General features: G+C 38.6%; 2 protein-coding genes across 2 annotated transcripts in view; both read left to right on the top strand.

Moving 5' to 3' along the window:
- The first annotated feature begins 4,716 nt into the window (after nt 1-4,716).
- On the top strand, nt 4,717-7,540 carry atp5if1a (ATP synthase inhibitory factor subunit 1a). The gene is made up of 3 exons (XM_016462148.1): nt 4,717-4,862; nt 6,979-7,091; nt 7,216-7,540. Exons 1-3 carry the CDS (start codon nt 4,791-4,793, stop codon nt 7,355-7,357), a joined length of 327 nt encoding a protein of 108 aa, XP_016317634.1. The 5' UTR covers nt 4,717-4,790; the 3' UTR covers nt 7,358-7,540.
- Nucleotides 7,541-12,532: 4,992 nt separating this feature from the next.
- Nucleotides 12,533-15,107, top strand: part of LOC107669763 (heterogeneous nuclear ribonucleoprotein R-like) — a gene marked incomplete at its 3' end in the record, with an annotated part of 5,763 nt that continues 3,188 nt past the window's right edge. Inside the window, exons 1-3 of the mRNA XM_016462146.1 lie at nt 12,533-12,673; nt 14,579-14,736; nt 14,885-15,003. Coding sequence (XP_016317632.1) covers nt 14,583-14,736; nt 14,885-15,003 — 273 coding nt within the window. The remainder of the gene's footprint in view (nt 12,674-14,578; nt 14,737-14,884; nt 15,004-15,107) is intronic.

Below are 15,107 nucleotides of genomic sequence, written 5' to 3'. Positions count from 1 at the left end.
CTTAAAAACATCCAATCTTATAAAAAAAATCATAAATAAGTTGTAACTTTTATGATTGTAAAATAATTGTATATTTGTTTACCTTTTAATTGTTTTTGTATCCCCCATGTGTTTATGCATATGTTTATGTTCCTGTTCTAATAAAAAAAAAAAGAAAAAAAAAAGAACACACTAGCAACAACATAATCACCAAAAACACCCTAGTAACCACCAGATTGCCCTAGCAACTGCATAGCAACTTCTCTGAACACCCTAGAAATTGCATAGCAACTACTCAAAACACCCTAGCAACAGCATTGCAACCACCAAGAATACTCTAGACAACTGCAAAGCAACTCCTCATAACACCCTAGCAACATAGCAACCATACACAATGCCCTAGCAACCACACAGCAACTACTCAGAACACCCTAGCAACAACATAACCACCAAAACTACCCTAGCAACTGCATAGCAACTTCTTTTAAAACTTTAGCAACTGCATAGCAACTATTCACAACACCGTAGCAACAACATAAACACCAAAAACACCCTAGCAACTGCATAGAAACTGCTCAGAACACCCTAGAAACAATATAGCAATAACCAACAATGCTCTAGACAACTGCATAGCAATCACTCAGGACACCCTAGTGACTGCATAGCAACTTCTCAAAGCACCTTAGCAACTACATAGCAACTACTCAGAACACCCTAGCAACGTGACGTGAAGACGTGAAGACGTGAAGTGACATGTGGCCAAGTATGGTGACCCATACTCGGAATTAGTGCTCTGCATTTATCCCATCCAAAGTACACACACACAGCAGTGAACACACACACACCGTGAACACACACCCGGAGTAGTGGGCAGCCATTTATGCTGCGGCGCCCGGGAAGCAGTTGGGGGTTCGGTGCCTTGCTCAAGGGCACCTCAGTCGTGGTATTGAAGGTGGGAGAGAGCGCTGTACATTCACTCCCCCCACCTACAATCCCTGCTGGTACGAGACTCGAACCCACAACCTTTGGGTTACGAGTCCGACTCTCTAACCATTAGGCCACGACTTCCCCCGCAACCACACAGCAACTGCTCAGAACACCCTAGCAACAACATAACCACCAAAACCACCCTAGCAACTGCATAGCAACTTCTTTTAACACCTTAGCAACAGCATAGCAACTATTCAGGACACCGTAGCAACAACATAAACACCAAAACACCCTAGCAACCACCAGAACACCCTAGAAACAACATAGCAACAACCAGCAATACTCTAGACAACTGCATAGCAACCACGCAGAACACCTTAGCAACTACTCAGGACACCCTAGCAACAACATAACCACCAAAAACACCCTAGTAACCACCAGATCACCTTCGCAACTGCATAGCAACATCCTGGACAAACTCCATTTACAGCAGAGCTGCCCAGTCCTGTTCCTGGAGCTTTCCAGCCCTGCTCTGTAATGATCCAGTGCTGCTGGAGACCTCCAGGAGCAACTGACACTTTGCATTATTTGTTCCACTCTAGTTCATCATCAATTTGTTGATTTATTACCATCTGAATACTCTCTCTCTCTCCTCAGGTGTGTTTGTGAAAGCGTGTGGAACTGTCCTCTCCAGCCATTATCACCATGGCAACATAAAGCACCCAGACTCTTCTCTGCAGCTGCTCTGTAATGATCCAGTGCTGCTGGAGACCTCCAGGAGCAACTGACACTTTGCATTATTTGTTCCACTCTAGTTCATCATCAATTTGTTGATTTATTACCATCTGAATACTCTCTCTCTCTCCTCAGGTGTGTTTGTGAAAGCGTGTGGAACTGTCCTCTCCAGCCATTATCACCATGGCAACATAAAGCACCCAGACTCTTCTCTGCAGCTCGGTTACTATGGTAACATGATGGGCCTCAGGAGCATCTAATGGCTCAACAGCTCTCAGCTGATTTCATCTGATCATTCCTCCACCAGCTCATCGTGTGTGTGTGTGTGTGTGTGTGTGTGTGTGTGTGTGTGTGTGTGTGTGTGTGTGTGAGAGAGAGAGGTCAGTAGGTCAGGATGGTCTCGACTGTCAGACCCCAGAGAAACATGTTATTTCTAAGATGTTACTCTTTTATAACTCTAGAGTCTTAACTTTATGCTCAGTTGTGTTTCATGTAAGTATGGACTCAGATGTTTCTCCTCAGATTCCTCTGGAGGAATAAAACAGACTCAAAGGAGTCAGTGAGAGTGGAGAGCCGAAGAATGAATGTAGAGCAGCTCAGATCATCTGATGAGAAATGAGTTCATATCGAGACCGTGCAATCAAAAGATCTCAATATGAACTCACTCACGTTCTCGACCAATCTGAACACAGTTTGAGACATTGTTGAGATCAGTTTCCTTTCAGTAAATGCTCATTTCGAGGTTCTTTGTTTGAGTTCTGATCAGAGTTTCCCCAGCTGATGCTGCACTCATCCCCATCATGTCTGCATGCAACACGCTTTTATGGCAGACTGATGTTGGACTGCAGAATGACCTCACCTTGTCATTGGTTGCCAGGAAACCATTTCCATTGGCAACAGCAGAAGTGGAACAGAGAAGAAAGAGAGAGCATATCATATTATTGAAGGACGGCGAACCTCCGGAAGTCCATATAGAGACGCCGCATGCTCTCAGAGTTCAGCTGTGCATTACACGATTCCTGTTATTCACTGCTCGGAAGCTTTTGCGCAGGTTATGCTTCACGAAGTGTGTCATAATCAAAGCATTCTTCACGTCTGTGATGTTTGAGTGGTGATAGTTCATGATGTGCACTGCTGACTGGAAGCTTTGAGCCTATAAAGGGATAGATCAGCCACAAATGAAAACCCTGTCATGGTTTACTCCCCCTCAGGATCCAGTGCTTGTCTGCTGTGATGCTGGAGACACTGCCCTCTCCTGACCATTGTTTTCTGAGGATGATACGCTATATGTTACATGAGCTTTATCATGGACTGTAAGCACCTAAGCGTTAACATTCAGTTTTATACAGTGCAGACAAAGAGTTTCTTCCTCTGTGTTTTTGTCTTGTTTTCCAGTTCTAATATTTAAGTCAATATCTGCAGAAAAATAATCTTGTTTTCCTAATGAGTTACGTTTGTGTGGCAGATTTTCTTTTTTTCTTGTTTTAAACATTAATTCTCTTAATTTTGATACATTTTTCAGAAAACAAGACTTAATATCTTAAGGTCAAGGTCAAGTTTATTTATATAGCCCTTTAAAACAACATAAATGCTGACCAAAGTGCTGCACAACATACGAGACAAAAACATCCTCATACAATACAATTTAAATACTAATAAAATAAATCAAAAGAAAACAGAACAAAATTGAATAAAGTTAAAACAAAACAAAACATTACCATGCAAAATAAAACAAAATAAAAAATAAATATTATCAAATTAAGCATATGCCTGAGGAAAAAAAATATGTTTTAAGAGAAGATTTAAATGTGGATAGAGTAGGGGATAGTCTAATAGACAATGGTCTAAGTCATCTTGCTTCTTAAATAAATATATCTTTATTTTAAAAAAAGTTTAGTTATTTGAACTAGAAAACAAGACAAAAATACTGAGTGAGAAGATCATTTTTGCAGATGCCGCTACACTGTAAACATTATTTTTCGAAGTCCTAAATAAAACAAAGATTATTTATATCCTATTTTCTACTACTTTTTAAAATTAACATTTAATTCGATGTGTCGCTTGCTGTTTCTTTGTGGGGGGGAGGTGTAGGAAACTATTTCTATTTCTATTAAATTTCACTAATAACTACAGTGTATGTCAAAAGATTTTCAAATAAAAAGTAAGATGTGAAGCATCACAAATGTCAAGGGATTGTTGGCCAAAAAGCATGACTTTTGCAACTCTGACCCACTATTTGAATTGATCCTGCGTGTGTTTAGCATTAACTCAGTCTCTCTGAACACAAAGCCATTCTTGAAAACGTTGATTAATTTGCATGAGAACTAGTTTTGACTTCTGACAGCATGATTTATACTGAGTGATGCTACCATAAAACATCCAGAACAGAGGCCAGCTGAACGAGTTCTTCTCTTCTGCGCACAAAAGAAGACATTTTGAAGAATGTTGGGAAAGAAACAGTTGCTGGTTGCCTTTGACTTCCATGATATGAAAAATATTAAAATACTATACTAATACTAATAATACCGGGGAGCAAACTGTTCATACAGGCTTGGAACAACATGATGGGTGAACTACTTTAATCTTTAACGTCCTTAATAATGTTATTTACACTATTTAATATATGTATTTATATAAGGTTATATCACTTATTTATACATCATTCATTTCTGTTTGTTGGATTAATAATCATTAGTTTGTGCCGTGTTTCTGAGCCGGAGTTTATTGTGATGAGCTTTACGAAACAAGACAACAGAACTGCATTAATCCTGAAGTCAGGACAGAATAAATCAATCAAACACAGCTAAAACAGATTTGCTAGAAACAATTAAAGTTTTAATATAGCCACTGCTGATTCATATGATACTGTATATACTCATATATCAATTACAAACACCTTTTTTGTGCTGTCGTTACAGAGAAATGTGCCTAAACATATATTTGTGAAAGAAAATCATAGTTTCACTAAATAACATTCAAATATGACTGCATGGAAAGATGCCTCTGCGCATGCGCGGTGCGGCTGCTCTCCGGCCGCCAGGCGGCGCTGCTGAGCCTCTTTGATCCGGTTCGCTCTCTGCTCGCTTATTTCCGTGTTCCGATCTGCACAAGGGCAAACTCTTCTAGTGTTGCGGTGTGTTCCAGTCATGCCTCGACTGCTGCTCAGAGGCGCTTTCAGAGGATATTTCACCTCGCCGCTCCGGATGGGATCCGATCAGGTAACTTACTGAAGGCTTGTGAAGTTCAGACGTTTTCAGCATCAGTCCTCATCTGTGTTCGAGAAACACTCGTGCCTGTTTGAAACAACAGCAATAGTGCATACATGACTACATATATATATTTTGAGTGGAATATTCTAAGGTTTCAACAACTAATCGATTAAATCGACGATAACCCGATTTGATAACGCATTTGAGGATCGATTAATTGCACCAGCAGTGAATAATCGTGTCTGAAAACCAGAGCTGGCAGATTACTTGAACATTGTAATCCGTTTCTGATTCCAAATTTCACGAGACAAAATGTAGTTAGTAAAGTAATCCACGTTACGTTACACATTTTCGGTGATGTACTTTTACTTTTGATCTAACTCGTTTATCACATTGATCTTGTACCATATTGATATAAAATGCAAATAAAAAGAACATTTCTTGTTAGTAACGTAATGACGTGCACTAAACACTACATTATGTTAAGGTTTCTCAAACTATGGTTTGTGATTTTAATGAAAATATAATAATTAAATCATTTTAAAATAACAACAATAAAAAAAATTAATAATTTGTTTACCTGCAGTGAACATGCAAATGTGTTACTTGATTATTAACTTATTAACTAAAATCTCAGGGAGGGATTCAAGTAAATCTATTTGGTGAACGAGATTCGGCTGACAAAAAAAAGTTTGGGAATCCGTGCATTGCATGTAAATAATAAATCATGTGCATTTATGCATTTTAATGTGTTAGAAAGACAAAGCCTTCAAAAGCTGTAGTAATACATGGTTAAATATCCACTGAGTGATAATTCAAATAAACATTAATGTGTTCATCAGTAGTTGACGCAATGTTGAGAAAACGCTTCTTAAAATTAAAATGATTTCTGTAAATCCAGTGCTCAAATGCTGTGTGGCCTAATTATAGTCACCTGACTCGTTACTGGTCTTTGCATGAATGTCCACAAAACTGAACACTTTCTGAGTGTACTGAGTGTTTCTGTTTCTGACTCTTTTTAATTACTTTTTGTGTTTTGTTTTTTCCGCTAATGAACTTTAAACGATATGTGTTTTTGCGCTGGTTTAGGCCTGTTATGGATAAATATAACACTAAAACCACCATCACGTGGCGCTAAATCCCTGTCTTGAGTGATTCATTAAATCATTCATTCAAACGATTCGTTCAAATCGTTCAGAACCGAAGCGAGCCACTGTCTTTATGAATGGATCGTTGAATGATTGCTTCATGATTAATCAGATTAACCGATTCGTTCAGGAACGAAACACCAGACGCACGAATGTTCTGCTTCGGCTTCATTTGGAACTAATATAACAATATTGTTTCTACAATGTAACTCACTCGATGAGAACTTCTTGTTTGTTGAACTTTTACTGTTGTATAAAATCAATCATAATTGCGATCACGCTCATACGCTGATATTCTGGAAAGCGCTCTGATATTAATTAACTACATCATATCTATATCATATCAATGCTTTTGGACTCTCAAGAGGTGTTTTTGTTTGTTTCTCGCAAAATGAGTGACGTACTCGATAATGTCAGCTCACATATAGTTAAAACAACAATTACGATATTATCGTAGACGATAAATATCGCACACCCCTAAAAAGTATAAATGTAATATGTTCAGATGAGAACGTGTTCCTCCTACCAGTTAACTTATGGTCTGTGCTTTTCTTTTTCTTTATAATTTTTAATTTAGTGATTTTAATTTTCTAATTGGTAGCCACCTGTTTACATTTTAACCACTTTTTTTGCACGGCACATAATGTTTAATTGCACACAACCTACATAGATGTGTTTGTTCTCATTGCCTTCAAGTCACACATTGTTTGGAGGAAACACCGGGAAGAATGTGGAATAACAGTTTTTTTTCTTCTTTTCGTTTGTGCGATTAATCGAAAAAATAATCGACGGATTAATTGCTTTTCAAAAGAATTGGTCGTTGAAGCTTTAAAATATTCCTGAAACAGAGTCATTGTGATTATAGCATGTGTTTACAACGGTCTCAGCCGAACGTGTTTTCAGTTTTCATCCGATTAATCGAAACAGTACTCACCAGATTAATCGATTATCACACCGTGCCGTCTGTGTGTCTGCAGCTGGGTGAGCTGGGCGGAGGAGCGGGGAAAGGCGGAGGAGCGGGCGGCTCGGTGAGGGAAGCCGGAGGAGCCTTCGGGAAGAAGCAGGCTGCGGAGGAGGAGCGCTACTTCAAGTGAGTTTCAGTCTCGTCTTTAACATCATATTATCTGTGGACTCGAAGAGATCGCCGAACACGAGCAAGTCAGATCAAGCAGGTGAAGACTCGTGTCAGTACTAATGATGAAGCGCTTCCACAGGCAGAAGGAGAAGGAGCAGCTGATGGCTCTGAAGAAACATCACGAAGAAGAGATCGACCATCATAAGAAGGAGATCGAGCGTCTGCAGAGAGAGATCGACAGACACAAGGGAAAGATCCGGAAGCTCAAGCACGACGACTGAAGCTCCACCATCATCATCATCATCATCACGTCTTGTGCCTGAGACCGTCTCTCTCTCTGTAACCGCCGTCATTCGCATGATTCCATACTTCAGGAATAAACCAATGTTGAATAAACCATTTGAAATGGTTTCAATCTGTTGCTGGTATGAAAAATAAAGCATTCTGAGTTTATCTGAAGCACAGACCTTTGATTCATTCATGCTGCATACAGTACTTTTGTGATGTTTATGGTGTTTTGGAGTCATGCATGTTTGAAACAATGACAGGATTTTCATATCTGGGTGAAATATGCTCATTATAGAATGTTTAACTGTCTTTTAACTGATTTTCTTAAATTGACTTTCTTAAATGCAAAACATTAAAAAAATTGTTACTTGGATAAAACAACTTCCAGTTAGTTTCTCTTTTTAATTTAGTTTATCTTAACTTTCTCTAGTAAAATAACAAACTTAAACTGAAATTAAAGCTGCAAGCAGCGTTGAAAGGGCCCTCGCACCCCAGTGGCCTTAGGAAAACAGTGAACGATGAGCCGTGTGCATTTAAAGTGCTAAATATAAGAGCAATATCAAATGCCGAAGTCATTTATATGTGCCGAAATCCCTGTTGCCAGCAGGTGGCGCTATGGCTATAACTGAATATGGGCATGTGTTCAGGACTGAACGCCTATCAAACGTGTGAATTTGGGGCAGATTTGACATTGTTTGTCTGAGTTACAGCAACTTCCTGTTTCGTGGTGGAACATCGAACTTTGTAAGGCCGCCAGGGATACGCCCTTCGACGAAAACTCAAGATCTTCGCAATTTAGCATCGCAAAGGCCCTATGATTACACGCACCAAATTTGAAGATGATCCGATTAAAACTGTAGGAGGAGTTTGTTAAAGTACGAGGCCTGAAAATGGCAAAAACGGCACAAAATTTGCAGAGAAAATTAAAAATAACTTACTGTTGCGTTTAGGACTTCACTCCAAGAGACTTTTGTGTAGGTATTGGGACATTACATGAATGTACTGAATTTCGTACACGTACGGGAAATGTAGTGGGAGGGGTGCTTCGTTGAAATGTTATAGGTGGCGCTATCGAGCCATTTGGCCACGCACAATTCTGAAACCCCTATCAGATGTACATTTTTGCCAGTTCTAACACGTGTTCAGTTTCATGAGTTTTCGAGCATGTTTAGGCCCTCAAAAATGCAATTCATTTTGGAGAAGAAGAAGAAAGAGCGATTCCAAGAGGGTCCTCGCCATAGACATGTGTACCTAGATGCCTCATTAGCGATTGTTTCTTTTCTTTTTTTCTTCCTTTATTAGGATTAGCAACAAGTATACAAAAATATACAACCCTAGTAACAACAAAATCACAAAACAAAATGAAATAAAAAAAACAACAAACATACAGGGCCAGGGGCAATATAAATTACATTATATAACGTAAAGGTGCCTCAAAAGGCACTTTTTAACAACCAGGCAAAAGGTCACAGAGCAATTGTACATTATAGGAAAGAACCAATATTATAAGATGCACACAGTGTTATCAATTTTAAGGCTTTAACATTGCTGGAGGTAGATATTGTTTCCAAGTAATACTTCAGATCTTTAAAAAATATAAGAAATAGGGGCTTTACAGACAAACATTTGCACTTATGTATAAAAAATTTTGCTAGCACGGTGTCGTCTGCTAACTGGCTTATGAGAATATGATTATCAGCTATACTGATACTTTGTAAACTACTATTCAACAAATAAAATGTGAGGAGCTGGGATGCTATTACAAACAGGTAGGCAACCCTGGCGATCTCCTCTGAACACTTCAAATCTAGGAGAAGCACCAGATTTAAGATTAATTGAGCAGGTACCATTTTTATATAAAGTGCGGATAGTTTTGCAAAAGAAATCACCAAAGCCAAACTTGTGCAGAGATTGTAAAATACATTTGTGCTCAAGAGAATCAAAAGCGTTATAAAAATCTAAAAAAAGAATAAAACTCTCCTCCTTTACCAATTCGGCATAGTCTAACAAATCTAAGACGAGGCGAATATTAATTATATAATTCTGAAAAAGATGTTGAATCGTTCTATTCTTGAAAGAAGGGCTGAGCGCAAAGCAAATTTTTCCTATCACTGTTTCACAGGGATTAGTCAGGGAAATAAAGGAGGGTACAGAATCAACAGAGTTTTTTAAAAGTGCAATAGCTCCACTGGGAATGGCGTCCATAACTATGGCAAAATCACGTGGGGTGACAGGAATACAATATTTTCTTAAGAACTCAGAATAAGAAAGTAAATAACCATTACTATTTAAAAGCTGAGAAACCAATCAGGAAAAAATATAGATTTATTTTGATAACAGATATCATGGTTATTCCAGATAAAATAACGGTGGGGACTGAAGTTGTGTTTATATATTAAGTGCCAGGCCAATAGCATCATAGTCTAACAAATCTAAGACGAGGCGAATATTATTAGCAATATGCCTTTTAGGGATAAAACCTGACTGGGTTTCATCTATAACTGAGCCCAGCACACTTTTAAGTCTATTGGCTAATATCAAAGCTAAAGTTTTATAATCACAGTTTAATAGGCAAATTGGACGCCAGTTATCTATAAAAAGAATGTCTTTCTTAGGTTTAGGTATTAAAGTGAGTAGTTTCACACGTCAGTAGGGAGTATTCAATGCTTTCTAAATAAGTCTCCAGTAAGAAAGGTGCTAGTTCTTCAGCAAACATTTTGTAAAGTTCGGCCGTCAGCCCATCGGTACCCGGAGACTTGTTGTTCTTAAGAGCTTCGATAGATTCTATTATTTCAGCAACAGTTATATCTCTGTCACAGGTGATCTTCTCATCAATAGATAAAGTCTTAATCCCCTTCAGAGATTGAAAAAACAACAATGCCGAGTCCTCACTATAATTAGACTTGTAAAGCGTAGTATAAAAATTTGCACAAAAAGTACCAATTTGTTTAGGGTCAGAAGAAACTGTACCATTAATGTTCAGAGAGTTAATAGTTACATTTCTAGAATTATTCTTTTCCATTCTAAAGAAGTAAGCTGTGCTCAAGCCGTCTTCTTCTAGAGCGAATAAAGGAGCCATCTGCCCTGTACTTGTATATCGAGTCTAACTTAGTTTGCCATTCAGCAAGTTCTACTAGCTCAGCTTCTGACAAACCATACGGAGTTTTGTTATGAAGGGATACTATTTTAGAAACGATAATCTCCTCTTCCCGTTTTTTAAGTTTAGATGACTGCCAAAATTTCTAGCACATTTGCCAACTTCGTGTTTAAGAAGCTCCCAGTTCAGACCATATTTATTTTCTTTTTTTGCTTTGAGCCAGTAGTATTTAATCAAAAATGAAATGTTATTCTTTAATTGGTCATATGTAAGCAAAGAGGAGTTAAGCTTCCAATAAGAAGCTCTAGGACCTGAGGAAATATTGACTGAGCAAAGAGGATTGAAGAAGAATGGCCCTATGATCATTAGCGATTGTTTCTATGTGCTGTATTGGAACATATTGACGTAAGCCATCCGCCATATTGGAAGGTCAATTTGACGTCATTCACCATAATAATCAATGAATATTAGAATAAGCCACATTCCTTCCATATCTATGGCTCCGCCCCTCTCTCTTTCTCTAATATTCCCTCCGAAGAGAAATAGATCCGTTCCCGTTCCTAATATTTGGACCCCTACGTTTTTCACACATAAAACTTTATAAGAAATGGAGTTTGCATTGACCGATTTATGTATAACTAGAGAGCATGATTGACCACAATATATGTTTTGTTTTTAGACTTTTTATATCTAAGCGTCACGTGGGAATCAAACATTGCTGTTGGTATTAAGTCGTGTATTTATTTATTACACATTTTGCACAATTACATTGCAAGACAACCTCCAAACTTATTAACACAAAGAAGAGCAAGATTATAAAGTAAAGATGCAGTCAGGGCAGAATAAAGCAGCAAACATCTTCCGTTTTTCTGCTTTGTTTTTAGAAGTTTTTGAAAACATAAAGTACCATTTAAATGATCCTTTAGAACATGAGATCTAGAAGCAAATATAAGAAGAAGAAGAAGACGAGAGATCTAGAAGCAAATATAAGAAGAAGAAGAAGAGAGATCTAGAAGCAAATATAAGAAGAAGAAGAAGAAGAGAGATCTAGAAGCAAATATAAGAAGAAAAAGAAGAAGAGAGATCTAGAAGCAAATATAAGAAGAAGAAGACGAGAGATCTAGAAGCAAATATAAGAAGAAAAAGACGAAGAGAGATCTAGAAGCAAATATAAGAAGAAGAAGAAGAAGAGAGATCTAGAAGCAAATATAAGAAGAAAAAGAAGAAGATAGATCTAGAAGCAAATATAAGAAGAAGAGATCTAGAAGCAAATATAAGAAGAAGAAGATGACGAGAGATCTAGAAGCAAATATAAGAAGAAGAGAGATCTAGAAGCAAATATAAGAAGAAGAAAAAGAAGAGATCTAGAAGCAAATATAAGAAGAAGAAGATAGATCTAGAAGCAAATATAAGAAGAAGAAGCGATCTAGAAGCAAATATAAGAAGAAGAATAGATCTAGAAGCAAATATAAGAAGAAGAAGAGAGATCTAGAAGCAAATATAAGAAGAATAAGAAGAATAGATCTAGAAGCAAATATAAGAAGAAGCGATCTAGAAGCAAATATAAGAAGAAGAATAGATCTAGAAGCAAATATAAGAAGAAGAATAAGAGAGATCTAGAAGCAAATATAGGAAGAAGAAGAAGAATAGATCTAGAAGCAAATATAAGAAGAAGAAGAAGAGATCTAGAAGCAAATATAAGAAGAAGAAGAAGAGAGATCTAGAAGCAAATATAGGAAGAAGAAGAAGAATAGATCTAGAAGCAAATATAAGAAGAAGAAGAAGATGAAGAGATCTAGAAGCAAATATAAGAAGAAGAAGAAGAAGAGATCTAGAAGCAAATATAAGACGAAGAAGAAGAAGAAGAAGAAGAAGAAGAAACTTCCAATCATTATGCGCTCCACACTCCTATCCAGTAGGTGGCGGGAATGCACCATTTAAGTTGGTTTGCCAACCGCCATTAAATTTAAAAGAAGAAGAAGAAGAAGAAGAAGAAGAAGAGAGATCTAGAAGCAGTGATTTTTTCGGAGCGCGGGAATCACAGCAGATCGGGCGTGCACGCGGAGCCCCCGCCCCGCACGTACGCGCTCCCGCGCAGCGTGCGTCGTGACGCAGCCGGTCCGCCGCGCGAGGAAGTGGCGCTGTTGTTTGAGCGACGGGACCGTCTCGCTCTGTCTCGTGGGTTCGTCTGAAGAGGTTTTACCGTGTTTCGGTGAGTTCCGCCGTTCGTGCTCCAGGACTGAGCGCACTCCGCAGCTCTCTCGTGCCGCCCGCTCAACATAATCGCGGTGAGTGCGCGGCTTTTGGCGGGTTTGTCTGGTTTGAATTGTGCCTGTCTGCTGTAGGCCGCGCGCGGCGCGGGAATCTCCGTCTGCCCGGTTTGGCGCTCTAACGGGGTTTCTACGCGAGCGGCGGGGGTGTGACGGGTAACGGGTGTCTCGTGTGAGCTAGAGATCACTAACGGCCCGTTACGAGCGCTAATACATTCACATACAGGGCGTTAGCATCGCGTGCTGCAAGCCTCATGCGTGAGGGGGGCGGATCACCGACACGAGTCTGTCTCTGTGTGTGTGTGTGTGTGTGTGTGAGCGAGTGTGTGTGTATGTACATGTTACATTTATACATGCATACACACAAATATATATATATATATGTGTAATGTGAAATTACTTTATATATTAAAGTGTATAGTTATTTATATATTAATTAATATTTTTGTTTAATGTGAATCTGCATATAATATTGTGTATATACACACACACAAACACATATATACACATACGTGTTTATTTATATTTAATTCATATATTAAAGTGTTTGAATATATATATATATATATGTGTAAATATAATATAAAATAAGAATGATATAAATTACAAAAATTAAAGTGGTTATGTATTTGTATAAAATTATATCAATTTATAATGTGAATATATATAAACACTATATAGAACATTGTCTACTCTATACTTATTTATAAATTGTTTACATTTTATATTAAAGTATTTATGTATTTTAATTATATGTTCCTATATCTGTATATATAAAATCTAAATTTCTATAAAAATACAAATTATGAACACTTCAGTATGTATTAGAATGCTAGATATATTTATAAAAGTGTTTGTATTTATATATTCATATATAGAGAGCAGCAGGGCCCAGTTATAGCGGGGCCCCTCTCTGAACACAATAGTGGACTAATGTCGTAGATGCCTCTAGGGCCAGAAGAAGTCCTCTGGTACCGAGGACAGGACTTCTCGTTGGTCCAAATGCAGTTTCTATCCTTCACCCAGCTAGAGACTGATTGCTAAGGCTTGGCCTGTGATGCCATTAAAGTTCCTCAGGACCTCAGACGCAGCAGCAGTGGCTCAAACACTCATTACTGGGTTCTCAAACCTCAAACTGATGCAGACCACTACACACACATCTCACACTTATTCAGAGAAATAAGTATTCTCAGTGACAGAGATGTGTAGTGCAGCATCTTATGTCTTATCTCTTCATGGTAAAGTAGTTGTTGATTACTCTGGTCTGTCTTTTGTTATTAAAATGTACTATTAAACACTTGTGTCTTCCTTGTGTTGATGATACAGGTTAGTTATCCACAGGTTAGTCTCTCTTATCTGATGTTCTTATCATAACCTGTGATCCTAAACTCATAACGTCAGCGGTGACTTGAGGACCCAAATAAATTCACTGCACATATTTTATATATATGTGTGTTTGTGAGTGAATCATTTATGTGAGGCTGAATGACATTTCATATTGAAATTATGTTAAAAAAATACATGATGATGATGATGATGTTACATTTTAATAATAGTGTAAGTCGCTTTTTTCGAACATGATGATTTAGTGATATTAGTCATGTATTAAATCACTCGTCAGGTGTTGTTTACAGCCGCGGTGAAAACAGTGCTAAATGTAAAGAATAGTACATTTAATAATTCAGTTCTGTTTAAAAGACTTGCATTTTGTTTAATATTGTTCATGCGTTTACTGTGTGTTTTCTTTTTTGTCTCGGGTCTCATACGCTGCCTGTAGCTCCTTCGTGATCCTCTAGAGAAGCCTAGTTTGCTGTGATTGACGCTCATGTCTGCTGTCTGTGTGTCAGAGTAATGGCTGCTGAGGTGAATGGCAGCTCCGGTCTGCTCAAAGAAGAAGAGGAGCCCATGGATGTGACGGCCACACACTCGGAGAACTACCAGACGCTGCTGGACGCCGGTCTGCCGCAGAAGGTCGCCGAGAGCCTGGACAACATCTTCCAGACAGGTGAGACGGACCGTCTGGACCACATGAAACCAGAACTGAAGGAAGGTGTATTTGTGAACTGGACAGTTTGGAGTGACACTAATCTAGACTTGATGGATGAAGGAGGGTTTGGTGTTTGTTTCTAAATGGTGTGTGTGTGTGTGTTCAGGGCTGGTGGCGTACGTGGATCTGGACGAGCGGGCGCTGGATGCGCTGCGGGAGTTTAATGAGGAGGGAGCGATGTCAGTGCTGCAGCAGTTCAAGGAGTCCGACCTCTCACACGTGCAGGTGACACAAACTCACTCAGACACACACACACTCACTCACTCACTCACTCACTCACTCTCACACACACTCACTCACTCACTCACTCACACACTCACTCACTCTCA

Source organism: Sinocyclocheilus anshuiensis, unplaced genomic scaffold (genome assembly GCF_001515605.1).
Source record: "Sinocyclocheilus anshuiensis isolate Anshui unplaced genomic scaffold, SAMN03320099.WGS_v1.1 scaffold704, whole genome shotgun sequence".
NCBI classification, from domain to species: domain Eukaryota; kingdom Metazoa; phylum Chordata; class Actinopteri; order Cypriniformes; family Cyprinidae; genus Sinocyclocheilus; species Sinocyclocheilus anshuiensis.
The sequence above is the reverse complement of the archived record's forward strand: the minus strand, read 5'-3'. Positions and strand labels throughout refer to the sequence as shown.

Bases quoted from the DNA above. Each gene is read 5' to 3' on its own strand.
- atp5if1a (XM_016462148.1), top strand. From the start codon at position 4,791: ATGCCTCGACTGCTGCTCAGAGGCGCTTTCAGAGGATATTTCACCTCG. The intron at 4,863-6,978 runs GTAACTTACTGA...GTGTGTCTGCAG, and splicing joins TCCGGATGGGATCCGATCAG to CTGGGTGAGCTGGGCGGAGG. The intron at 7,092-7,215 runs GTGAGTTTCAGT...GCGCTTCCACAG, and splicing joins GAGGAGGAGCGCTACTTCAA to GCAGAAGGAGAAGGAGCAGC.